At 38.2% G+C, this 27,818-nt stretch overlaps 1 protein-coding gene across 1 annotated transcript in view; it reads left to right on the forward strand.

The window, feature by feature from the left end:
• The window catches only part of SPTBN5 (spectrin beta, non-erythrocytic 5), an 84,953-nt gene that overhangs the window by 49,821 nt on the left and 7,314 nt on the right, over window positions 1-27,818 (forward strand). Inside the window, exons 36-58 of the mRNA XM_072337868.1 lie at window positions 3,016-3,171; window positions 3,770-3,961; window positions 4,577-4,672; window positions 6,707-6,825; window positions 7,380-7,494; window positions 8,048-8,161; window positions 9,437-9,558; window positions 10,187-10,349; window positions 12,356-12,544; window positions 13,510-13,587; window positions 15,032-15,204; window positions 16,281-16,371; window positions 16,975-17,121; window positions 18,426-18,563; window positions 19,270-19,526; window positions 19,697-19,883; window positions 22,081-22,293; window positions 22,663-22,859; window positions 23,478-23,682; window positions 24,415-24,609; window positions 25,747-25,902; window positions 26,442-26,659; window positions 27,443-27,632. Of these exons, the coding sequence (XP_072193969.1) occupies window positions 3,016-3,171; window positions 3,770-3,961; window positions 4,577-4,672; window positions 6,707-6,825; window positions 7,380-7,494; window positions 8,048-8,161; window positions 9,437-9,558; window positions 10,187-10,349; window positions 12,356-12,544; window positions 13,510-13,587; window positions 15,032-15,204; window positions 16,281-16,371; window positions 16,975-17,121; window positions 18,426-18,563; window positions 19,270-19,526; window positions 19,697-19,883; window positions 22,081-22,293; window positions 22,663-22,859; window positions 23,478-23,682; window positions 24,415-24,609; window positions 25,747-25,902; window positions 26,442-26,659; window positions 27,443-27,632 (3,711 nt within the window). The remainder of the gene's footprint in view (window positions 1-3,015; window positions 3,172-3,769; window positions 3,962-4,576; window positions 4,673-6,706; window positions 6,826-7,379; window positions 7,495-8,047; window positions 8,162-9,436; window positions 9,559-10,186; window positions 10,350-12,355; window positions 12,545-13,509; window positions 13,588-15,031; window positions 15,205-16,280; window positions 16,372-16,974; window positions 17,122-18,425; window positions 18,564-19,269; window positions 19,527-19,696; window positions 19,884-22,080; window positions 22,294-22,662; window positions 22,860-23,477; window positions 23,683-24,414; window positions 24,610-25,746; window positions 25,903-26,441; window positions 26,660-27,442; window positions 27,633-27,818) is intronic.

Genomic DNA, 27,818 nt, shown 5'->3' on the forward strand with positions numbered 1-27,818 from the left:
GCAACGATCAAATATTTAAGTGTCCTCTTCTATGGCTATGCTGATGAGCAAGAGCTGCACTCTGCTTTCTAAAATGAACATTAGGAATTATTTACACCGTCAAATATTAACCTGTATTATTTAGCCATACCTTTCCTACTGCATGAACCAGCCCACTAATCACAGTCAGTCCACCTTGTGGTCTAGAAGTCAATGGAATGGATAGTGTATTGCACAGTGCTAACACTTTCAAAAGAACACTGTACCTCTGACAGAAAGGTCACATAACTGCAAACATCCAATCTAGTAGAGAAACTGTCAGTTTGCACCTAGGGATACAGTCAACTTCTTCACTAGGAATGCATCTTAGTTGCTTCCCATCTGTAATCTGTAATTGTCAAATCAGTGCCTGGGCTGGGGTCCTCCTTCATGACATCTTCTTGAATAACACATCATGCAGCATCTGGCCTTGTATAGTGAGGAATTTCTCTGCATTGATTCAGCCAGAAGTTCTGTAGAGAATTTTTTTTCTCTCAAACAAAGTACTCATTTAGTACTCTTTCATTGCCTACTGCTGCAGAATGTGATTGCCACCATGGAATTTTAAAATATTCTTACAGTAATATTTTCCTTCCTCTTTGGTTGGATGGAATGTTTAACTTAAATTTAATGATGTTCTGGGTGTGTATGAGTTCATTTATGAGAACAGTCCCCAGAGGAGAGTTAAACTGCAGAGATGAGTTTTGAATTAAGTTGTGCAATCAGTGAGGTAATTGCTTATTCGTAATTATTGGGAGTCTCCTTCTCTAGAGGTATTCAGAACTTGCCTGAATACTTTCCTGTGTAACTTACTCTTGGGAACCTGCTTTATCAGCATGGTTTGACTCAATGATCTGCAGGGGTCCCTTCTAACCCCTACAATTCTGTGACTGTGATAGTACCGATCCCACCCAATGAAAATTCTTGCTCCTGAATTAATTTTAAGTAATTTCCACTGATCAAACACTTTTTTGTGTATGTTAGCAGAAAGTAGAGGTCACTATTAAGGTTAAAAATCTTCTAGTTATTCCCCAGAGGTTAACACATCCATAGAAGATCAACATAGTCCTCAATTAGTGATGGCAGAATGGAGAGCTCAGTGTCATATTGTCCATTTAGAAAGCTAGCTGCTGTAGTTCGTACCATTACCAGGACATAGCACTTTGTTTCTACACAAAGTTTCCAATGATGAACTGAAGACTTAACATGCTTGCAGCTCATGGAATAGGTCACACTCCTAGAAAGTGGTACTGAGATAGACTTCCAGACTATTGTATTGCCACAACAGAACAGGCAATCCTGTACACATCATTAACATAGAAGGCAAATGAGTAGGTTGCTACTTAGAAATATGTGTAGTTAACTAAGTTATTTAAGAGGAAGGATCATACAGTTCAAAGCCTTGACTTGTAAAACTGTCTGAATTTTAATGCTGACTGTGAAATTTGCTCATCATATTATTGGTACTTAACTTTCTTTCCCTGAAAACACGGATTTCTATATTGATAGCACCCATGTTTTTTTATGAGTTCCACTGAAATAAGACTGTTCTCCTGTACCTGCAGTGAGTGTAGCACTAGACTCACTGTCCTTGTATTCAGTAAAGTGTGAATAAATTAAGCCACTAAGAGTGCAGATATGTTTTTTTAGTTGTTTTGTTTGGTCTGCCATTAAGCCCTTGCCTATTATTAAAAAACAGGAAAGAAATCACCCTTTGAGAGGCAGTGTGCAGGGAATACATTAGTTTCCCAGCCTAACTGCGCAGATGAGCCTCTCTCATTCAAATGAGAAATAAGTTTAAGTGACCTCAAAGTGTTACTATGTGTCTGGGTAACAGGAGACGGCCCTAGCTTGTGAGGAGGGTGTCAGAAATTAAAACAGCAGATGACTGCTCGCTGTCCTGGGCAACCTTGACGTAAGGCAAAAGACTCCTCTTCGAATCTCTAACTGTACTTTGGAGGGAAATGGTTTCAGGAGGATGCACTGCTAGTAAAAGCAATTTTTCTTGTTTGTAAAATTTCAGCATCTGTAATAATACTTAACGTTTTTAAATAACCGAGAAAATCTTCCAGTTGTCAGCTCTTCTATGTAGTGCAGAACCACAAGGACAGCCAAGATGCTTTGAAACTGATAAGGCTGGATTCAATTTGCTGTCATGTAGTCAAAACTTTTGGGAACTGAAGTGGTCTGAGGACAATGGAATTACAGTGTATGTCAAGTATTCACTTGTGCTTTGATGGACAGAAGATATTTATATCAATGCAAAGTGATTCAGTTTATCAAACTATTTAAAAAATTGTGGAAAAGTCACTATCATGTTGTTCATTTTCTTCTACATAAGTTTAAGCCTTCTAAGAAAGAATTTCTTAGGAGAAATGGGTAAGCCTCGCAATATTAGTCTTCATGCTTCAGCTGGTGATCCAAATGTGATGTTCCTGACTAGAATATTTCAAACATTATGATGTATAAAAGCAAGGAGACTAATGTTTGCTTTCAAATACTCCGATTAGTGCTTTGACACATCAGTAAGGCTTTATTGCTTCTTATTTTTCATTTAGATCTCACAGCTTTCTTTTATAGACAAGGCACACAATTTATAAGTATCTTGAACCAGCTTACAGGTGGATTGATGACACTAATAGAAGGTGAAACTCAGAGCCCTTAATCCAAGGCTCTGTTGCCACAAGCTCATTTGAAATATGTCTACTAAGTTAAGGCTGCACATCTGCTTAAGAATTCACTATATCTAACCTGGAAGTTTGCATAATATGTTCACAACTTGTGATAAAATTTGGGGCATTCAAGGAATTTTTTTATTAATCCTGTTGTCAGATAAATATTATTTTCATTCCTACCTGCTTTTACTTCCTTTCAAGTAGAATAGGTCAGAAATTGGAGAGCACAGGCATAGGAAACTTCATAGAACCATGTAGTGGGAGGAGACCCCAGGATGACATGTAGTTGTCATGCTAACTTAAGTGTTTTATGCTGCTGCAGGCAGAAGACTGGATCAGTGAGCGCATGCAGAAGCTAGAGGATCCTTCCATACAAGAACCCAGCAGTTTGCAGGACAAAATGAAGCTGCTGCAGAAACATCAGGTCTTTGAGGCAGAGATTCTAGCAAATGAAGAAATCATCACAGCTGTTAATAAGGTAATTCTAACATTCTGCTAATTATCTAGGTTATCTCAGGTGGGATGAGAAGGATGAATAGCTTCCTCACTGTCTCCTTACCATTTTTTCTCCTCATAAGACAAGAACACAGTTACTACACCATGGAAATAGAATCCTATTTATTTGAAACAAAGAGATTTCTTAATGTATCCCTCCAGAGGACTTCCATCTTTCCTTATTGTCCAAAGAGAAAGATATCACTAACTTCCCTCTTACCTGAAGGTGATTACTCCTGCAAAAATATACAGGTTTACATGCTCAGCTGCTGAACAAACTCACTGAAACTGGGCAAATCATAAAGCTGAAGGATACAATCATCTGCAATGCCTCTCTTGTGCTTTCACACAATGACTGTCATCCTTGGCAAGTGAATATTCAAATCTGGTGTGCTTAATTAGCTTCCAGAAGTGAGAGCATTACAGCTGAGCAGTATTACTTGGGAGCTGAGAAATTAGGAAGTCTTTGTGCAGTGCAGGTTGGGAAAGTGGCAGTTCTTCTAGAACAGTCTTGTAACATAATAATCACATTAGAAGTCAGTAGTAACCTTCATATTTAATTCCCTCTCCTGGATGCAAAGAAAGGAGAAGCCCTGGTTTCAATGGGCCACCCAAAATCAGGGGAGATCCGCCGCCAGGTCCGCATGCTTCAGGAGCGTTGGGAGAAGTTAAAGAGAGCTGTTGCTGCCCGTGGAAAGATGCTGGAGGATAGTCGAGATTTCCTGGAATTCCTCCAGAAAGTGGACCAGGTGGAAGCCTGGATCAGGGAAAAGGTAACTGAATTCTAGTATTTAAACCAAGCAGAACATTAGAGACTTGGTATATCACAACAAATGTGTGATACTTGTGTCAACTTCCTGGACATTTTCTTAGGACCACCTTCATGAAAGAATTGTGATGTGCTCTACAGACAATATGAAAGAAATAATTCAACAGATTCAAAAACTTTTCTGAAGAGTTTCTGTGACAAATTAGGTCGAACAATACTACCACATCACACATAGAATCTGCACATAAAGAAGTTATTTTTCTCATGTGTCTCTGTTAAAACAGACATAAAAGCACACTAGAATATAAGGGACTTCAATAATATGACAACTGGCATGCAGCTTCATTGTGTGTCAAATCTGCAAGTTTCTCTTTGAAGAAAGTGTCATTAATTCTCTGTTTTCGTTCAGAGCCTGTTTCATAATCAGTAATAGATTGGAAAAGTAATTAGGACTAAGTCTCATCATCATCTAAAGATCAAAAGTGACTACTTCAGAAGTTGTAGGTCAGTGATTCACAGAGGAAAATCACAGAATTTTTTGTAGCACCATAAGCATTGGAACATGTTGTATTCTTGTACTCAACCTGAATATTTGCCTATCTACTTCTTCTTTCCTCAGGAAGTCATGATTAACATAGGTGATGTGGGAAATGACTATGAACACTGTCTGCAGCTCATGAAAAAGCTGAATGAGTTCCGTGGAGCAACATCGGGGGTAAGAGGTGTTTTCCTTGTCTGTTTCCACATTTCTTGTGATGCTGGAAGCAGCAGTTAACTTTATAGCTTGTTCAGTTAGAAAATACAATTCCATTACTCTTAGAAGATGAAAGATCAGGGAAATAGGAAGCATTATCACGTCCTAAACCACTGGGTTCCCCACTGGGAACTCTGTGAAGCCATCTATCATTTGAATTAGCCTCTCTTCCTCTTTATGAACTACGCAGATGTGGGCAAACAGGTCTCCATGTCACACAGGAAAGATCTCTGTGCTGACTTACTATTCTGTACTATAAGGCCTACTAGGAGTTCATGTGTTTACTTCTTTGTGCTCTCATAATATTCTCTTCATGCTGTTTGCCTTTTATACTAGTTGCCAGTTACTATATTGCCAGCTCCCATCTTCTCTTTCTGTTGCCTAACAGCAGAAGACAACAATCTTCTTTTATGCAAAATAAAAGCATAAATGTGCATGACACCTGGGAGAAAACTCTGAGATCCCTCTTGAAGAAGCCAACAAGATTTTCTGCAACAGTGCATTAGAATAGGATCTGGTCAGAAAGCCAAAACACTTGAATTTTAGCACCATGGAATCAGGGAAGTGAAAAAACAACCTTCATTTACCCTTCAGTCCTCACCAGCTGAACTGTGAGCTAAGGGTCCTGGTATGGACTGTGCCAGCTAAAAAGAAGGATAGAGACAGGAACAGTATAAGACTGATCAAAGAAGCATTTCCATTGACTAAGGTAGATCTTATATGTGTTAGATCTCATGTGTTCTTGGTCTTCAATACTGCCTGCTTCTAGGCACTTCTCCTTTACTACTTTAAACATGACTCCTACAAGAAACTACTGAGATTGATACCTTCATAGCTGGTGCTTGAATATACAGCGCTTTATTGGGTGACCCAAACAGAAGCAGACTGGTCTTGGCACAGTGTGTACATCAATTTAGTCTAGGTTTCCCCACTAGACAAATCTGAGAGCAGGGTAGGGATCAACTACCCCACACTGATGGTTGCCATGTTTTCTACTCAGACTCTGTTATGTTGTGTTGCTAGCTCCCAGGAGAGGAGATTGAGGTTTCTGAAAAAGCAATATGTGGCTGTCTACTGGTTTATCTTGTTTACTTTGTGGCTGCTCGTAATACTGAAGTACATATGGAAATAGACATCTTGGTATGAATGTACCATAAATAAAATTCAGATTGAATAAATATTTCTATTAAAAAATTGCTGGTATCTGGCAACTGTGCTTGTTCAGTGATTAATGTCTCCCCTTTAAGCCTATGATTTACTGGTCTTACAAAAAATATACAATGTTTTTGAATCCTGGAGTAGTATTCTGTGTTGACTATCCATTATGCTTCAAAAGAATTATCCATTATGATCCAGAATGTATATTTGCAGTGCACAAATGTTATCCTTCCTGTAGTATATATGTTACATGGGAAGCAAATCGAAAGGCTTAGTGTACATTTCATTATGCAGTTTCTTCTAAAGGAAAAGCAATAACACATCTTACTATACAATTTATGAACTGTCTAGATTTCCCTAGGCTGCATAGATTTTAAGGCTATTGTCCATGATACGGAACAAACTTCTGGACAGATGCCTATCTAAAGTGAAGAGCCACAAGTCTTTTATCTGTTTGATGGGGGAATGGTCTGACACATCTCATTTGTTTCACGGCAGCCACCTATGTAACCAGCAGCTGCAGTTATATTTCTTCAACATGTAAGCCCCTGCTGGAATGCCTGGCTTAGAAGACAACCTCTAACAGTCTTTATGTAGCCCTAAATTGTTGTTGAATCTATGTATTATCATTACACAGTGTATCATCAATAATGTCCATTCTTGCTTGAACTGTCGGCTCATCTGGGACTGATAATAACAGTGTCATAATATTGCTGATTGAAATTTTTGATAGTAAGATATAAATCTTGCTTGTTGCTGCTATTGTTGTTTTGCATGTGTCAGACTCAGTCACAAGCATTTTGAACATGCACCTGAGCTCCTTTTCTCACTTTACAGGAGACAACAGTGGATGATGCTCACATCAAGGCTATCAATGCCCTGGCCATGAAACTGGAGAGACAAAACAAGGAAGAGACAAAGACAATATATCAGCGCCGGAAGCAGCTCAATGAAAAGTGAGTATTCTTTTAAATCTACATAAAATGAAAACAGAAAGGTAGAATGAGGTATTTTAGGTTGGCCGGGTTATGTGTAATGTATTTTCTTTAACACCGTGACTACCAGACTTCATTCACAGGAGCTGCCTTTCAAGATTTCAGAGCAGTTAGACAAGAGGATTTCTTATCCTTCAGAGCTAAAGTCGTGTCTGTCCTTGGAGACAAACATGCTTTTTCCACTACATTTAACAGACTACATTCATGAAGCTAAGACTTCCATATTCTTTCTGCTACTTCACAGTCCACTAGTTAAAGTAATCTAAGGAAACTATTTCAGGACTCTGTAGCTTTAATTTTCTATGCCATCCTGAAAAACTAGGAACAAATATAGCCAGATAATTTCATCAGATTGATGTTTTATGTTGCATCTGCTGTTGTGAGGAAGTGGGGATAAGTACACAATGTAGCTCAGAAATCTAGACTTTCTTACTTAGATCTGAGCATTATGAAACTCAGTTGTGGAAGTTTTCACCTCTGAAATACACTCCTAAAATATTATTTTCCAATAAAAGGTGGAACAGTTTCCATGGTAACCTGAATGCATACAGGAGGAAGTTAGAAGGAGCCCTGGAGATTCATGCCTTGATCAGAGAAATTGATGACATCACAGAGAGAATTACTGAGAAGGTGAGCTCCCAGATTTGGATTAATTGTCATGGGAAAATATTCTGTTTTCTGAGTGACAAGCCCAGGTATCTGTATTACTGAAGATATACTGACTATCTAGTAGTGACCCTTGACAGTTGTGTATCAAGTCTGCAGGAAGATGTTAAACACACTGCAGATTGCCAGTCCTTAAGTCACTCAAGGCTAAAAAGGTAAATTTCAAAGTAAATTTTGAATACCAGAAGTAAGTTAGATGAACTACCATAGAACTTGACCTGAATTAATTATCCACTTAGTTTGAAAGTAGCAGTTTCCAGTGCTTTCCAATTCAAAGCTAGTTCGTTTGGCACTAACTTGTTTATCTCTCCCTGCAGTGCAATGTAGACAAATATGAAACTCTGATAAGTTCTGTGAAAATCTCATTTTTTTTTTCTTCACATGGACGTACAAATGCCTATTCTGTTTTATAATTTTGAGATTAATAGAAGAGGGGAAAAGGAAGCAGTTTGATAGAAGTAAAATATTACCCTTCTTTGTGTCTTCTTCACCATTTACATTTCCTGTACCCCTCCAGAGCGTCCTGATACAAGCACTGGATTATGGGAAAGATGTCGAAAGTGTGGAAAACCTTATTCGAAGACATGAAGAGATGGAGAGAGAAATCAGTGTTATTAAGTCCAAAATAGAGGTAAGAAGTGCAAAAGTACAAAGGATGCTATAAAAATTTAATTCTTATTTTTTGGAAATTTGATGAAAGCTCTGGCATGTCTCTTCAGATCCATGAGTTGCACTGCAATGCAGTTTAGAACTAAAAGACAAAATCACGGCTCATGTAGTTTTCTGCTGTATCTGTCAAACCCCAGAATCTTAGGTCCTAATTCCCAGATCAGCTCTTGCTGTTGTAAATTGCCCAGTTTGCATGGTTTGGGACTAATCTGAACATTAATTACAGTCTTGACTACCTATATAATTATGTATTAAAAATTAAAAAGAAAAATATTTTCAGCTGAGCAGCAACAGAAGAAATCCCATACCAATGCCTCACTATTGGCATTGCTGGGTGAAATAGTTTCATACCGAACATATTTTTGCAAACTTTCTCTAAATCTTTCCTTCGCAATAGTACGCAAGCTGTGACAATATATGTGATATCTTAACAAGCTGTGGCTTTCTCAGTAATTCTCATCTGAAATGTGGGTGATTACTAGTCAGCATTGCACAGATAACACAAGCAAGGCTGTTGTAGGGAACTACTGTGTGGAAACTCAGAAAGGTGAGCAAAGTTTTCAATGCTGCCTCAAATACTGCATGCAATGTATAGTATATGTACTGTACAATATTTTATGGATTAAAACCAATCTGGCATGTTTTCCTTTCTGCCTAATTAAAATTCATTGTTTTTATAAAGTTGATGTAGTTGTAGAAGAAAGATAACAAATATAAACCCGGGTTGGTGAGTGTTCATGACTGTTCAGGCTGTTAATGAAAACATTGTCAACCAAAAGCCCACACTGAAAGTAGCATTTTGATGTTGCTATTTGCTGAACAAGATACACAGAACTTTTGAGTTCCCTGCTGAAGGGCAAATCTGGTTGCTTCTGTTAACTGTCATGCCTCCATGGCTCCTGTCACCTCTCAGAGCCAGATTAGGATAATAAAGGTTATGACTAGCCCTTCACTTTTCTCCCTGTTTGTCCCCATTCTGCAAAATTGCTTTCTTAATTGTAAATTAACATTTGTGTGCATGAAACAAAACAGATGTATCTTTCTCCACTTGGATGATCGCTAAGAAATCCAAATGTATTTTTTGTGTGAATAATACTGATTATATTTTAGTATTACAATCAAATCACCCTCTTTTGAAAACTAGAATCTTAAAATGAACTAGTTCCGAGAGGTAAATTCAGGAATTAACATAAGTTTTTTTTGGCATAAATTCACCCCACTATAAATCTCTTTCCAGCCATTGGAACTGGAATCTTTCCGCCTTTCCACAAGGAATCCATCCATAAATGACAAGCTGACTATGAAGCAACAGGAGATGAAAAACAACTGGCTACGACTCCAGGGACAGGCCAAACAAAGGTGAAGGTTTCTTGTGATATGCGTATCTCTCATCAGGAGCAAAGCTATTCCCTGGGATAGCAAATCTACTCATCAGGGGGTTTCCACAAATTTTTCAGGGTCCTTTCAAAGCTTATATGGATAGCTAGAACATCTCTATTTGGAAAAAGGATGACTTAAGACAACAAAAGTTCCACAGATGTGACTTCAGGAAAGTTAGTCCAGTGACTTCCTAGCTGAAAATGACTTCCTTACTAAAATGTCTCCAGGCTATCAGATAAAAATTGTCACGAATATTTTGTGAAATGCTTATTTTTTGATGTCTCTAGAATATTTTTTTCTCAAATATTTCCAAAACAAGAAAGACTTAGGCCTGAGCAGGAATTGTTTCTGGAAACAGCTGTAAGGGTTTTTACTTTTCTTATTCTAATGAACTGTCATAGAAAAGAAGGTAAGCCTGTTGTCTCCAAGGCAACATGCAGCTGTGGAATTTTGGTTTATTGTGAAAATGGGGTCAGCAAGGAAAAGCTAGGAGGCTTGAATTCACTTCAATTGCCTTCTCATAGGATACCTTCTTCTGCTCATGGGGAGGGAATGGGTACTAGGCAACTCTGTGTTGGATAATGCTAAGTTGTACATTGTGTTGCAGGAAGGAGAAGCTGGCAGCCTCATATCAGTTGCAGAAGTTTAACTCTGAGATGAAGGAAATTATGGATTGGATTCAAAACATCAGAGGCTTAATGGAAGCAGGGGGGCTTCCTAAAAGCCTAAATGAAGCAGAAAGCATGATTGAGGAGCATCAGCAGAGAAAGGCAAGTATCATTACTGCTTCCAATTGAATATACTCATCTAGAGTATGGTGACTCTGCATGTGGCAGTAGGGTTTGAAACTTGATGAACTTCGAGGTTCATTCCAACCCAAGCCATTTTATGGTATTATCAATCATTCCTATGGGAATTAAATGCTGCGGAAACAGCAGAATTCCTGCTGCATGAATTGACAATAACATGATGAGAAGTCTGTTTCCACTAACAGGCTAGTGACAGAAATCATCTAAGAACTGGTAGAATTTTATCTCATGGGCTATTTAGTAGCTCATTTCCCAGGAAACCACATTACTGCTTACTTCTTCTGCTATCCAACTCTGCAGGTGAAAAGCTGATTCAGTTTCAAAACATGTTCAGTTCTGATCTCTTAGGTTGCCAAGAAGTTAATGTCAGTCTAGCTTTGAGCTAGATTTTGTGATGCAAACTCCATTTTCCTAAGAAGAAAATAAAAACAGCAGTTTGTCTCATACAGGGCAGTGAATTACCATCACGTTCTACTATACATTCTGTTCTGAAACACTTCATTTCTGAGTACAAATTACCACGCGATCTTTTGATGACTGATTTGGTTCATATTTTTGATGATTTTCTAAAAGGAGTACTATTATTAACCTTACAAAAAAAAAACATTGATATTTTACTTTTTCCCATGCATAGTAGCTATCATTCAGTTCCTCTATTACTTCTTTGTAGTTATATTTCTTTTTCTAAAAAGCATATTCTCAGAATCATGACTAATACTAACAATGAAAATCCAGTGCTTTGCACTTCCCATTACTAGCATGAATAGTACTAAATCCTAATTCATTTTCCAGACCTGAATTTAGTGTCAAATAACTGATGTCCCCTCTTCTATTGGTCTTCTGTCTGTTAATGGTTCTTTCTCAAGTCAAATATTCAGCTTTTTTTTTTTTTTTTTGCTTTTTTTTTTTTTTCCATTAGTAATAGAAACGACAGAAGACAGTATAAAAACCTCAACACACTGCACACTGTTATGGTGTATTTTGAATTTAGATAGTAACAAGATCTAGACCTAGCTCTTGATCTCACTAGGGAAGGAATCCAAGGATTCCACTGAGAGTCACGCAGAAAAGGTGGAATCCAGGGAATTCTTCCTATTGTACCGGGTTGACTAAACTTGTAAAAGTCACAATAGAAAACGGATTTATTTTTTTTAATGGTGTTAGTCCTTAGGGGTCTCTGTAGTTGACTGCAAAGCAGTAATCTGAATAAAAAAAAAAAATAGAATTGTATCTTGCAGTTGTTTTGTCAAACTCAAGGCACCATCACCCCTCTCAAACAAAAATCTCTAAAAAGAGCCTTTCTGTAATTTCAGACATTTAGTGGTCCATGACATCATTTCTAAGGTGGTTTGCAAGATATTGCACAGCATTATTTCAGTATGTGGTTATTTTCATTTTCAAATGGTTTACATTAGGAATTCCACACTCAAGTTTGCAGAGCTCACTCTTGCTTTTAATCTGAGGATTCAGTATAAAGGTATAATTCATTCCTCAGACCAGGAGAAGTTAAATATTTCATCTTAGCACCATGGAATAAATTAGAAGAGTGTTTTTGATGTAATAATCTGATGCCAACTAACTTGGCAGGAGAGGAGAAACATCTAGGTGCTGTTTGTCTCAAAAGAACCACATTCATATAGGAAAACTCAGTGGGAGATACAGTACTATGGGTGTTCAAAACTATGTTTGTTTATATCTGAGCATTTTCCAATCTGTTTCTAATTGAATTCTGATTTTGATTTGTAGGAGACCAGTTGTTCCTAAAGCAATACAGTCATTTATTGTCCTCATTTATTTTCTCTTAGATATTTTTACACTTTTTCAGTAACACAGATCAAAGATGAATGATTTTCCACACAAATATTAGTGTTGGAAAGTTACAGCCTATATTCTGCCCCTTAAGACCTGTATTCTGAATAGTTGGCATACCATAAACCCTTGACATCAACTTTAGTAATATATTTTAGGAGGAGATTGAAGCACGAGTGGAAAGATTCAACTCTCTCAGTAACTATGGTCAACAACTTGCCAATTCTGGTCACTATGCAACCCCTGAGATTCATCAGTCTCTATCCAGACTACAGAAAGCCTGGTCTGAATTGATCCAAGCATGGCAGGAGCAATATATAAAATTGTTTCAAGCACAAGATTTACAGGTAAGTAAAAAGACATTCGAAATGAAATGCACATCACACTGACAACTTTCCCCAGTATAAGCAGTGTATTTTGACGGGGTGTTACCATTAGCTGAGGGTGATGTAATAATATCCAGTGTTTAACACTGGTTTCTGGAAGATGACTGAGGGCAGAGCACATTCAGTGATGGCGCTTTTACTGTATCTTTAAATTCTGTCTTTACAAATTAAATGCATTTTTGTTGAATGTACGACCGTCTGCTTTTCAGAGGCCATGAAACTTGACAGAACTCAAACATTCGTGTAGTTGGCAAAAGGAACATACTTGAAGTAGAAAGTCCTATAAATTCTAAACTCTCTCCCCCAAGAAAAACAGTGTGGATGGAGGCATGTTTTTAAACAATTGTGGGGGGGAAAAATAGCATGGACAAAATCTAGTTTTCTCCCTCTGGCTTTCTTTTAAATGGAAAAACTGTTTTGGCTGCAGCTTTCCAGAAACATCCTTGTAACCGTCATCTCACTTCACAAAATTTCTGCCCAAAGTCAGAAATAGCTGAGAGATTTTATAATGTGGAATGTCAAGTACCTAAAATAACTGCTTGTTTTACTAGAGCCGTCTAAAAAGCTTCACGTATATAAGAACTTAAACCATATGGTAAGGACTGTTTTCATGCTTCTTATGGACTACATTATACTTACTTCAGGCCAGTTGCTTTACACAACACTCTCTATGCATTATTAGCAAACATGCTGCAAGTACTCATATTGTATCCAGTGCCTTTAGACAAAAAGAAATGGTCGTCTTATTAAAGAGAAAAGTGCAGTAATTGTTACGCATGTGGTTTTGCCAGCATCCAATATTTACTGCCATCCAATGCTCTTGTGGTTAGACTTTACAATAGCCTCAGCATTTTAGGTATTTTTCAGTATATTCTTCCTAAGTCACGAGTGTGTCCATTTTATAATTCTTTCTTCTCCCTGTGCAGAAATTCTATGGCTATGTGGAACAGACTGAGAGCTGGCTCAGCAGCAAAGAGGCTTTCCTAGCCAATGAAGACTTAGGGGTAGGTGCTCCAAGTATTGATAGTTTTCTCAGCTATAGGTTTGGGGGGCAGGGAGATGTGAAGTATGATGATGTGCTTCTTCTTTCTTTCTCCATCTTTCTCCTTTCAAAGTTACTGCTTTGCCTTATTGATGACTTAGGGTCACGTTTCCTTCCAGTACTTTAAATGAGATGAGTTTCTCAGCCCTTAGAGTAATGAAACAGTCTAACTACTCCTATTATAGCAGGGGAAAAAAAGACTGTATTTCTCTACCTGGTCTTACCTGACTCAAGCAAATTTACTAGCAGTGTGTGAGTTGTCACTGTGGTCATTTCTGATATAAATAGTGTTGCTCTACTTTAGCTACTTCAGGTATCAGTAACACTGCAATAACTGAAACTGCAGACTAATACACGGGTTACAGAAGTCATGCAGGATGTTGGATATAAACTCTGATGCTTAGGTTACCTTTGGTAACTTGCATAGGTACCAAATTAGCTGAAGGAACAACAATTACATCTCAGAGTTCACTGTAGACATAATTGGTACAAATCATATGAAAAACATCTAAGGCTAGTGGCTCGTATCTATTTTATTTTCATTCTGGAGATATGTACTTACAGTCCCTCCACTGAAGTATAAAAGATTTAGAAGGATCTATTTTCCAGCCATATTTAGCTCAGCAGTGCACAGAGAACAGCATGTAAGTACTTTCTTGTCCAGTGACTTTTCCAGTAAGCACCCAGTAATTTAGATGTTTTTCTGGCCCATTTGATGTGAACTTTTGAAAAGACAGGTTTCTCCAGGAGCTTTATAATGTCCTCTAGAAAAGTGAGAAAGCAGATTTTATTAAAGTAACATTATGATGCTGCTGATTTTAAAATTAATAGTGCAGAGGGATGCTGAAAAGAGAGTTCTAAGTCTTTGGATTCACAAATGTTACATGAAGTCAGGTTCTGTGTTTCTCTACAGATTAGCTGTAAGGGCAGGCTTCAGTCCTCAGATTGAAAACTCAATCAGAACGCTTCCAGATCCCATGGGTTGAAACTGAGGCTCTAATTTCAATCTCTTTCTGTGGCATATTTGTTGATTTAACTCTGATTTCTCAGCATCCCGTATTTTCTTTTGAGATAGTATCTGTCACAAGATTGATTTAATAGTAGAAGGAGATCAGCTTTTTCTCCAGAGAAGTGTGAGATGCTCTTTGTAGCACAACAACCAGCAGAAGCAGCTAAGCATCCAGTAGTTTGCTCAGTTTTGACCCTGAAACAATCATCTCAGGCCATGCATAAAACATTAATTTAGACTCCAAGTCTCAGATTCAATGCCAATAAATTTCAAAGGCCAATAAAATTTTTGACAGCTTGAAAATGTGGGGTAAATGTCATTTAGCTTCTGGATTATCAGTTTGGTGGATGGAATGACTCTGATTGAAATCAGCTTCCTTTTGTTGAATTCCATCCAGGACTCAGTGTCTAGTGTGGAGAGCCTGCAGCGGAAACACATGCAATTTGAAAAATCCCTGGAAGCTCAGATGGAGAAAATTGATGAGATGGCTTCATTTGCCCAGCAGCTAATTCAGAACAAACATTATGACTCAGACAACATCACCAACAGATGCCAAGCCGTTCTGAGGAGGTAAAGTCAAGCCTTCATCATGTTTGCTACCCATCACTCTTGCAGTGAAACTGCCCACATAGCTCTAAAATCTTTAAATGTTTTAAGAGAATCATAAACTGGTTTGCATTTACTTGACTTTGCACTGCTATCTGTGGTCTTGCAAAACTTGCTCGAGTCTAGTTTATATTTCATCAGAAAGTTTCCAAAACTGCAATAAAAGAGAGAGGCAAAATTCAGAAAAAGGGCACTGTTCCTTTAATTCTGTACCCTGGTGTGGCCCGAGGGGCAGTGCTACAAACAACACACAGAGCTCTGCGTGACATTAAATAATACTGTAATTAAACGCCATCAAGAAAGGGCATTCATTTGCTATGCAATTGCTTTTCCTCTGATCTGGTAGGTTGATCTTAAGACTCTGCTCAAATTATCCATTAGGGCATTTTACTATTATTTCTAATGTGAATTACTTTATTTTTCCTAGCATGTTGCATATTGTTCATCTTAATACATAAATTAAGATGAACACATATGTTGAATACATTAAAACATAAATGCAAACATTAGAAACTATTATATTCAGTGTTGTGGTAGATAAAAAGATGTACTGTAAAATCTACAAAAAGGGATCAGAAATTGCTTATGATGAAAGTGAACGTACAAATTTATTAATATAATCAAAACATTTCATGCCTGTATCAACATGAATAAAATGCTGCATGGCCATATTTGGAAGAAAGATGAAAGGACGATGTAGTTTTGGCCTGTCACATGTTATTAGTGACAAATATCTTTATACTCACAGGCTTTCTATAATGTTCGATTGTCCTCAGAAAGTCACTAATGGTGATTCCAGGATGCAGCCATTGTACACACAGAATTTGTGCATGCTTTAAACATATCTGCTAGTAGTTCTTCCCACAGTATCCTGAGTGTCTTCTCTGAAAGTCAGAATCATGGAAGGCTGCATACTATGGACTGCTTTCTCCTAGAGGTTGAGGGTTAAATCTTATGTTTTTTAGACATGAAAATTAAGAACTCTTTACATATCTAATTCACTCTATGTTTTATTCCTTGTGCATCTGTCTTTTTTTTAGAAAAGAGAAATTACTGGAGAATGCTGCTGTTCGCAGACATCTACTAGAGGAATCAAGGCTTCTGCAGAAGTTGTTGAAGAATTCCTATGAGGTACAATTACACAGCATTCAATGCATTCTGGTTCTTAAAACATGCTGTGCTGCAGAGGTCTGAAACCCTTATGGGATTTAATGAGAGAAAAGTCAAGAAACTGAGTCTATAATGAGATAATATTTGAAAATATGTAGATAAGGGTTAATGGATATTTTTCAGTTTTCGAGCAACAAATTCCCTTCATTTGGACTACAAAAATCAGTAAGAAATAGGTGCATTAAAAGGAAATGTGCCACCAAATCATAATTCATGGGAAGAGATGAAGTAATCCTCTTCTTGTGAGATATAGTGTGGCTAGAAATAGGGAGGTAACTGCCCTTTCTTCCACAGACACACATGTGCAAATGCACACAATTTTTACTGCATAAGAACAATTTCATAGAGACAGACATCTTTCCAGATGACAGTGCTGGTAGAGAGTTGTACGGGTGCCCTCATCATGACTTGAGGAGATTAGGGAAGCTGAATTTCAGAAGGACAACTCATTTATGTCCCCTCTCACTAGTTCAGTGTTTTATGCATACGAGAAGAGACCCTGGCAGATCACAGCTGAAGAAACACTGAAGTTTTTTGTCCACTTCTGTTCTTTCCTTCCCAAAGGTGGCTGCGTGGATCAATGAGAAGAATAGTATTGCCCAGGATGATAGCTGGAGGGACCCAAGCAACCTGCAGACCAAGCTGCAGAAACATCAGACTTTCCAAGCAGAGATCATGGCCAATAGAAATCGCCTGGATTCCATCAAATCTGTGAGAGAAGCTGGGTTGTTGGCAACTCTGGGCAACTAGCATGAAAAACTATAAACAAACTGACTTACACAGACCTCAAACAAGCAAGGAGAAATCACTGTCCCCTCAGTGACATTGTTCACTCTGTCTCTGAGTGGGCTGAAAAGTTTGCTCTTTTGGTCTGTGAACTTCCTGTGCCCACAGAGTTCTTTCAACTTATCTGTTAGTACTTAGTGTTAGCTTGTTATCCATATTCACTGTGATGCCATGGAAGGAGATGGGTGCTATGAATGATTAATCCCACTGACTTCTGACACTTCTCTCTGGTGTGAATCACACTATAGAGGTGTATCTGTTTCTTTCAAAAATGGAACCTAGGTAATTGGATGCACAACTTCAATAATTCAGAGAAGTTTTATCCAACAAAAAGATCCAAGATGAATTTTCAAGTATTACCATTACAGAGACATACCTAGTAGGAGAGATATGAGGGAAGTCTGACAAGCTTTGTCAGATACTTGGCAGAAGCTGTGATCAGATGATTGGTTTGGAAGAACAGACTGTTACATGCTTACTAAACTTATTCTCAGCACAGCACTCACTAGCTGTATTTTGCAGGAGATAACTTGCATAAAAGCATTAAGAGCAGAGTTCCTCCTCAGGGTCACCTGCATCCAGTATTGTAGAGCTCAGTTTGTTTAGACACAACATAGACATGATGGGGGATTAAAGGGTGTAACTACAACTCTCTCTATACTAACACATCTCTCGTTATTTCTTTCTGAGAATGAACTTGGGAATTGCTTTTTTATAAGAAAATTGGCACCTGCTGTCTTTGTGTACTGTCTCTCTGTGTCTCTTCTTCCTCGTTGTAAAAGACAAAGTAACTCAGCTTAGCTTCCTCAGGCAACCATGGTCCTAGCTTAAGTATATAAGTACTGAATATTCTATCTGATGGAGATCTTACTGTACCCACTCTACCTCTTCTTCTGCCATCCTGTTAAGGGTCTGCAGCTCAGGAATTAAAATGCAGATATACATTTATCATACGATATGTGGTTGAAAAAGGTTTTCTTATCTCATGCAGTAGTTCCTTTGTACAAGATAGATAGTTCACTTTCCTTAACATGAAAGTAAGGGAGAAGGGTGGGCTAGGGTGGCTGGGCTATCTCAAGCAGTGATCATGGAATGCAGAAAAAAACTCAGTGGTCACTAACTAGGCTCCCTGTCCTGTTTTCTAGTATTGTTCCAACATTTCAGATAATTGTAGAGGCCAGAAAGTCTGGAAAATTTGTCCATCAGTTTGATCATTCTCTCTGCTGCAGGAAGGTGAGAAGATGATACGTGAGAGACACTATGCCCCTGAGGCCATTCAGTCCAGGCTACAAGAGATGGAAGAGCTATGGGAGGAGCTGCTAGCAAGCTGCCAAGATAAACGGGCCAAGCTGCAGGATGCTTACAAGGTAATACAGATACACTAGTGGTTGGGTTTTTGTGTTATTTCCAGAGGCAGCATGAATGCCCTGCTGCAGTCTTAAATATGAATGTGCCATTTAAAACAATCAGACCTCAAGACCACCAGAGCAAAAAACTGCAAAGTGAGGAGTTATTGAGAGGAATTAGAGATCCCTTGTGAGAGGGAAGGATTTGTGGGCTGCATGTCTTTCTGCTTTCTACTGCTAAGTTAGGTTAGGTTTCCAGAAAAAGGTACTGAGGGAAAATGTGTACCTTTCTGTCTTTCAGTTCTCTGGACTCAGTTCTCACTGGTATCTTATCACCATCTTATGAGAAAGATGCCTGCAGCTGCTTTCCATTCTCCTAGTTCTTCTCAGGCATAATCACTTCTCATGACTCTGAGTTTTGCACAGTCTACTCTGTGGGCATAAAATAAAGATCTGCCTTTAAATGTCTGCCTTTTAAGGTACTGTCCATCACTGGTATATGTGCAACGAGACACAAATAAGATTATATCCTGATGCATTTGTTCGTGTATTCACTCTGACTGAATCATTTTCTTCATTTGGACCACTGCCAAATCTAGGAGGAAGTCACTGAGCCCTTGGAAGTTTCTCTGCATTTGTGTGTGATTCTTATTGAATGGGGCCACCATTATATATTGTAATTTATGTCTAAAGGTTTAATTGGCTTTTTTGTTCTGTTTGCCTCCAGGCCCTTCATTTTCAGCGGAGTATAGAGGATACAGAAAAATGGCTGGAAGACGTGGAAAATGAGTTGAAAGCCCCATATAGCAGCAGTGATCTAGTGGTTCTGAACAGTCATCTGAAGAAACAAGAGGAACTGGAGCAAGATATTTCTAGCCACAGGGACCGGTTGCAAGAGCTTGTGAACACAGCCCAGGAATTCCAGAAGGAAAAGCATTTCCTTGCTGATGAGCTAGAAGAGAGTGTTGATCATCTGGTGCAAAGGTGTGTTAGTGCCTGGTCCGTCTCCTGCAGAATTTTGCCTATTTTTTTCAGCCTTTTTCTTCTCTGCATCTTTTTTATTTTTAATTGTCTACTTTATTCTGAATAGAACCTTTTGTGTTCATTCTGTACAGTTTTGCGGTTCTCATGTGTGTTCCCTTTAAAATCTCCAGATACAAAAGTCTACGTGATCCTCTGCAGGAGAGACGCAGGAGTTTGGAGGAAAGCAGACTTCAATACCAGTTTTTCCGAGATGTTGATGAGGAGTTGGCCTGGGTTCACGAGAAACTTCCCATGGCATCCTCCAGAGATTATGGCCAATCCCTGGCAACTGTTCAGAGTCTACAGGAAAAGCATCAGGTAATGTCATTCTCATTCTTCAGAATCAAAGAGAGAATAAGCAATTCAGTTTGCCATAAGAAAACTTCAGTGCATTGGCTAGCAGGATTCATGATGCTGGGGATAACTCTTATCCTTGTCTGATAATGATATTTTTCTCAAAGGATATGTCTGTGGTTTGACATGTGGGATTCCACGCTTATCACAGCAATGCTCTAGGTACCATGCTATATGCTTCTGTGAACACAGGCTTTTTCTGCAAACTGAGTTTAAAACCTGGCTCTTACAATATGAAATAGATTTTGCATCTGTTGTAAATGCTATTTCTTTGAGCTACAAAGGATGTCCTAATGTCCTAACATACTGTGTAACTTGTTAAGTACACCCAAGCAAGCTTATTGCTCAGGTGTCTCAGGATGAGCTCCCAGAAAAACATCTTCCCCCAAAACTTCTCTGCTCTGGGGGGAGGGAGTTAACAAGCTTCTATGATCCTTAGCTGACCTTCATTCCAGTGGTAGCTTTCAAGATAGCTGCTGAATTATTTCACAACATCTAGATTGACTATCAGGCACAGCAGCGCCTGGAACATTATCATCTCAAATTCCCATAAAACAGCAGCTGCTTTTCTAATTGTTTTTGAGTAAGGATCACTCTCTCTCTACAAACATGTGGTGGAAGGAAGAAAATGCTGCTAAAACTTTCCAGCAGCTATTGGTATTTAATGTTAGCAAAAGACAGCACATTTAAGTGCCAGGTCAATTCCCTTTTGGGAAAAATCTGTGTAATCTGCAATAGGACTGGGAAAGATGGAAGGTCTGATAAGGAAGGAATACGAATGTATATAAATACATACTGTAGGCACAGGCATTTGGTGCAATCTGCGTGCCTAAAAGTAAGACTGAACTTGCAAAAGATTTTTTAATGTTTCCGGGGTAAAAAGTTTAGGCTGGTACAAGTGACATGACAGGACATGGATGAATTCTCTTAAAAAGTATATTTATCCTAAATGTGTACTCACAGTTTAATGAAGAACTGCAACTGCAAAATGTTTATAATGCATCTTCCAGAATATGTAAGACCCATGGATATATTAGATCCATATTATGTATAAGTCAAAAATTGAATATGCTGTTTGTTCTACCCCCTATTTTTTGTCCTATTGAGTCAGGTTTGCAAATTTAATACTTGATCATTACCACAAAAGTGGTAGTGAACTAAATGTATCAAGGTGACAAAACTGAATGTCATGCAAAAGTGCATTTACACTCAAATATAGCATACATAAGTATAGCTGCTTAGTTTGGAAGAACAGTTTCCACTCACTCCCCCACCACCCTTTTCTGCTGGTATAAATGAAGTACTGTGAATGCATAATGCCTAAATGTTCAACTGTAAAGTTGTTCTTCCCACTGCTAGCTTATTATTAATAGGGAGTACAAGATGTTTTAAAACCTTTGCTACTGGGTTCTGCTCTGCTGGGGTCAAATATGGTGTTACTTTTCAACAATGTAGTGGCTGTCTTGAAATTAATAGGGGAAAGTTAAAGGCAAGGTTAAAGTCAGAGCTGTTTTGCAGCCAAGTCTGATAATAAAGTTGAAAGAGCAGATTCTCTTCCCAGAGGGCATCTCTTCTACAACAACACAGCACCACAGTCTAACTCTGAAACCACCTGTTTGAACTGCTTTGAAAATAAATAGAACAACTATTTTCTTTTCAATGTGCTTAGGCTTAGTTAACCATAGGACGAACAAACAAATTGAAAGTGTGGCCCTTGCCTACCAAAGATGAGGAAAGCAGAGGTATGCACCTGCTTTTTCAAAATCTAGTTTTCAAATATTCATTTCAAATAAAGCCATGTTTTAATTCAAGAAACATGGTGCAATATGAATGGAAGTAGACATATCTGGGTGTAATCTGTAGGCAAGAGGTTTGTGGTTAGAATTTCTTTCCTCCACACTCTGAGGTGGATACAAAACAAGGTACAAATTGTGTGGTTAAACTTGATTTCTGCTATTGCTCCTTCACCCAAAAGAGCTCTTGCACTCCACACCATGTATTCACTCAGATATTGCACCTATGACCCATCTGTGTGTATAGAAAACGGATTTATAATGGAACTACAATGGAATTACACAACTAAATAATTGTGGAATGCTATCTGGTAGAAAAAAAAAGCTACATGGCTTTTCTTTTTGTTCTGTCATTTTACTTCTTCCAGAATTTGGAGAATGAGATAAGCAGCCGGGATGCTTTGACCAAAGCAGTGCTCAGTACTGGGCAGAAACTGGTTAGGGGAGGCCACTCAGCCTCTCGCAAGATTATGGAGCAGATGAAGGAGCTGGAGACATCTGTCGAAAACTTGAAGACAGAGGCTCAAGTGAGGAGACAGCGTCTCATGCAGTCATATGAGGCCCATCAGTTCCTGACTGAGGTAAGAATGGTTCATGAGGAATTTATTTTGACCTTTATTTGCTTTAAAAGATACCTGTACTGCTGAGTGTCTCTAAATACTGATATATGAGCAGAATTCATACTGTTCTGATTTTTTCTATCTGGTAAGTACAGTTACAGTAGAGACATAACAGTTGTTTTTCCATGTAACCGTAGTTAAGGATAAACAAGTAATTGTAAGAATTGGGATTTGGGCATACAATTTTTGGAATAACTAGACTAGACTGGAAGGCAGCTTACTGCTTACTATTTTGACTGATGCATCTCTTTGAGCACCGATGCTTTAGAGTTTCCTTTGCCTTGACCTAAACTATAGCTGTGTATAAGCTCATCCCTGTATTTTATACAGCTACTGGATGTGGAGGCCTGGCTGGCAGAGAGGAGCTTCATTCTAGAGACTTCTGATTATGGGAAGAATGAAGAATCCACTCAAGCTTTACTACGTAAACTTGAAGCCACCAAGCTGGACATGGAGGGTTTTAGGCCTCGGATTGAGAAAGTGCAGGAGACGGGTGCCAGATTAATAAACAAAGACAACCCAGAGAGGTAGGAAAGAAAAAGTAGGCTTCTGTTTTCTAACCGAAATTTCCCCAAGGAAGACAAATATGGAAAAAGTTCAGTCCTCATTAGCTGTTCAATGGCTTACTTAGAAATGTGATTTTAAGGGACATCAGTCCCTTCTTCACTACCATCACATACTCTCAAGCTCCCAGAAAGCTTTATGATTGTTTTAATGTTTTCATAACTGTTGATGTTTCAACAGCAGACCAATTAGGTCAGCTTCTTTGTCCACTGTCTATTCTGAGGAACTTTCATCTACTTCTCAGTTGAAGTCTCATTATGTTGAATTATAATTGTTCAACAAGTACCGTGTTTGGGAAAGGCAATAGACATTCTTGACAGTTCACTGTTTTTCATTTCCAATTTGTTTTTATTACTGAGAAGAAAGAAGTGGAAAAGAGCAGCAATGTAAGATACTTTGACTAGTTGGTTCTCACATCTTCTTATAAATCACTCCATGACAACAACTGGACTCTTCAGCATTCTGAAGGTGTTACAAATCCAACCTGTTAGAAAAGACAGTGCTCAAAAAGAGCAGTAGAACAGAAACACACCTTTTGATTCTTGTTTGTTTTATGCTGTTTGTTTGTTTGCTTTTTGCAGTCCAGCCATACTTTCAAAGCTCCAGAGTATCCTAGCAGACTACCAGTCTCTCCTGCAAAAGGCTGAGATCCAGAGAAAATGCCTGCAAGAACAGTTCCAGCTGTATCAGTTTGAAAGAGAATTCCAGCTGGTGGATGCCTGGCTTTCCAGTAAACAGTCTATTGCAGAGTCTGATGACTATGGGCAGGACTTAGATGGTGTTGAGGTAAAAGAAAATAAAAGGTGTTGTATGTGTTGTGTGGTAAAGCAAGAAAATGTTTACCAAAATTTTTGTGCAGCTGTTGAAAGTGAAACGTTACAGTGACAAAAACTAAGCAAACCAGTTCTCACTGCAGCAAAGCCTCAGGCTGGTTACTGTTTGCTTATGGAAGGCTTTCATTGGTAGCATTCTCCAATGGAGAATGGAGGTACAACAGAGTCAGCTTTTTCCTGGAATAAGGTGAGGTTGGTACACTTGACTTCTGACACTGTTCATAAATTTGACAAAACATAACCTTGCAACCTCACAGTCTTGCAACAGTTTCAGTGGGAAATCTTGAAATAGAGCATTCTCACCTCTAGCTGCTTGTTTCATGGATGAATTTCTCCTCAGGTCATGTGTTGCAGAGGGGTATACTTTATTCCTCTCCATGGTTTACTGAATTAATGTTTTCAACAACTGTTACATATTCTGACAAGCTAAAGAGGTTAGTTTCCTAGTTCTGGGCAGCATTTCTTTGTCAGATTGTGGGTGATTTTTCTCTGTAACTTGAAAGGTTTAATGATCAAGACAACAGATACTTTCTTGGTTCCAGATCTTCTGGTCTTATCATGTAGTTAGTTAACACTCTGCATTGAATAACTTTTGTGTTGTACACTACAAAGGAAGTGATTCTTCCTCTTTCTTTAAAAGAGATAGGCGTAATATTTTATATCTGTGTCCCTGTTTATCCTATAGGTACAGGAGAAAAAGTTTAAAGATTTTGTAAATGAGATTAAACCTCTGGGACATTCCAAAGTTCTCTCCTTAAATGAATTAGCATCTAAACTAGAGAAGGATGGCCACAACAAGACAGATATTATCCAGAAAAGGACAAAGCAGATTAACGAGATGTGGGAGAAACTGTGCCATGCCATCCAGACAAGGACAGAGGTAGGAAATACATGGAACATTTAATTCCCTGCATTTTCATATATCCTTCTTCCTTTCTCAAACCAGTGTATTGCCAGTGTAGAAACACAAAGATAAGAGTAATGGGTATGTTATGTTCTCCATCTTCTTGATCAGTTTCCCTTTATAGCCACTGCTTTCCCTGCTGTTTCTGGCAAGATTATACATGAAAGGTGCCTAACATCCTGCTGGCATACTGTTTACCTAAGTTCACTGCTAGATCCAATTTCCTTAAAACCTAAGCTAACCTAGTGATTTACCACTGCTCACAGGAGGCCAGCTCTGCCACTCACTGAACTTTTATTTTCTTTCTTTTTTTTCTTTCTTTTCTCTTTTTTTCTTTTCTTTTCTTTTTTTTTTTCTTTTTCTTTTTAATTAATTCAGCTCATTAAATGAGGGGAGAACTGTCTATATATATTTTTACTGGGTCAGTGAGTTGACATCAAAAAAGGGAAATCAGAGAAAGTATAATAGAGAATGCGGGGACAAAACCTTTACCTTTTGGCAGCAGTTAGCTGTAAAATCAACTCACACCATCCTGTGAAACAGTAGTTTCAGATGTATTTAGAAAACAGAAAGGACAATTAAATTCAACTTTTTAAGCTGGCTTAAAGAGGACATAAAATGTCAGACGTCCTCAGCTCTTTTCACTACTGTTACATACCCATTTTGAATATGGAGTAGTTCAAGCTCACTGTAGTCTATTTCACTATGCCATGAAGTTGATGCATGCCAATTGTTAACATAAACAGTGAAACAACTTCAGAATATTTTAAATTCTAATTTCAGAAAGCTTAATTTTCACCCAACTCACCTTACTTTCACTGCAATATACATCTCTATTCCAAGCAAGTTTTCTGAGACGCTTTCTGCAGTTGAGAGAGCAATTTTTGCTTTCCATCTTGCATGGGAACAAATTTGGATACATCTTTGGATACACCTCTTTCTTTCCATTGAGAAAGAGAACTTAAGAGAACTTGAGGAAATTAGATGACTTAATTGGGAAGGTGTTTCTCTTCTACTCTTGTTCTGCATTAGGACATGATATTATGGTCACTGGTTTTTGCACTACAGACATGATATATATTGTATTACCATCAAAGTTTTTCTTTATTCTAGAATCTGAGAGCAGCCCAGCAAGTTCACCAGTATGATCATGATGTGGATGAAGTAAAGGGCTGGATGCAGGAGAAGGAGGCTGTGGTGGACATAGATGATTATGGATACGATCTTCCAGGTGTACAAACTCTTCTGAGCCAGCTTGAAGGAGTGGAGGTAAGGATGAGGTATCATGAAGCAGCAAGGAAAAAAAAAAAAAATAATAATAATAATAAAAAAAAAAAATCGATGCTTGATTTGAAATGTTCTCACTTGCCTTGCTGGCAAAACAAAAGATAAATAGATAAATTTATTTCACTCTGAAATATCCTTTGTGCTTCGTGGAAGGGGTCTTTTCCTCCCAGTTTGACCTTTATGATATCAAATCATGACTACTTTTGCTTCTCAGGATAAATTTCTTTCCTAAAGCTTATTCCAAACTCTTGTTATAATTGTGAAGTTGTCATTTGAACTGCAGGAAGAGACTTCAGCTCTGTAGTTACCAAAATAAGCAGCCGTGTCACAGCTAAAGAAGATGTTTTGATGTTTGAATGTTACAAGCCACTAGAAGGATACTAAGAGGAGAAACCTGTACAATTATGTTTCCAGCCTCTTTGCAGCCAGCGGATAGAAAAGATATGCACCATTTTTAAAATCTGCTTTTGACAGACAGAAGTAGGGACTTAGTCTTACAATCCATTCTGTCTTTGTTCCAGAGAGATCTAGGAGCCATTATGAAAGAGCTGGAACGGATTCGTGGAGAAGCTTGGCACCTCAGCCGCACATACCCACAACTCAAGGAAAACATTATGGAGAGACTCGCAGATGTGGATGAGTGCTGGAGAAACCTGGATAAGAAGTTTCTGGAGAGAAAGGCGAGACTGAGCCAGGCAGAACAAGTCCAACTCTACTTCAATGACTGCAGGGAGCTAATGTATGTGTTGGCTCCTTGAGTTTGGCTGTGGGCCTTATTTCTGATCTTCCCCATATTAGGGTTTTCTAAATTATATCTTTGGTTATTTGACCAGGAGTTCTAAAACATGCTTGCAAATTTCTTTGAATGGTAATACACAGCATCTTCTCAACAGCACTTCATGGAATTGACCACACATCAGAGGTGACCATGTCACTCCACTTCAGCACAGTGGGCATGACAAGCCTATACTTTTAGCCTATTTCCTAGACATCTTGGAGAATCAGGTTAATCGGTGCTCAGTTGCAGGGAAATTACTTTTTCTTTTTTTTCTTTTTACATCTGAATTAGAATGAAACTGAATGTTAAAAGCTTCTACAAAGCATACTTTAAAGGTTACATTGTTTCAATTAACAATTAATTAGTAAGTATGCGTAAGTACAGATCTAGTGCAAAAACTGAAATGGACTATACTTGAAGTGGCAAACCAGTATTAAAACACTACATTTTATCATTTTAGTGTAATTTTCATCAGAAATGATACATATTTCTCAGAATATTTTTTTTAATCAGCATTTCTCAAAGAAGAAATATGGGAAATTTTGATTCATTGTGATTAATGGAAGAGTTAAGCCATGACAGAAGTAGAAATACAAAGACAGTGAAGTGGTTACCAATGATTATTGGGTATTTACTATGATAAGGGATGGATCCAGAGCTTAAGTAAATCAAGAAGAATGTGTTAGCTGAAGCAAATTAGATTCATATTGCTTCAGGTTTTACTCTTTTATTCTTCTTTTGTAGGGCATGGGCCAATGAGATGCACGCATTAGTGATATCCGAGGAACTAGCAAATGATGTCCTGGGAGCTGAACTGCTCATCAAACGTCATGAGGAATACAAGCGTGAGATAGAGAAGCAGTGGCTAAAATATGAAGAAATACAGCGGGCAGGAGATGACCTGATGAAGAATGGACATTTCATGTCTGAGGAGGTGTGCTGATAAGTTAAATATTTTACAAACAAGATCAAAGAAATCGTATTAAATAGGCAGGGTTTGCGGCTTAGTCTATTTTTCAGAACAGAAAAACTAAAAGGGACAACAGCAAGCATTTCTCTACTGTTAAAAGCTACAGACTTTATGTGATATGTTGGCTGTCAAATGAAACTGGATCTTTTG

This window comes from Excalfactoria chinensis, chromosome 5 (assembly GCF_039878825.1).
Source record: "Excalfactoria chinensis isolate bCotChi1 chromosome 5, bCotChi1.hap2, whole genome shotgun sequence".
Taxonomy (NCBI): domain Eukaryota; kingdom Metazoa; phylum Chordata; class Aves; order Galliformes; family Phasianidae; genus Excalfactoria; species Excalfactoria chinensis.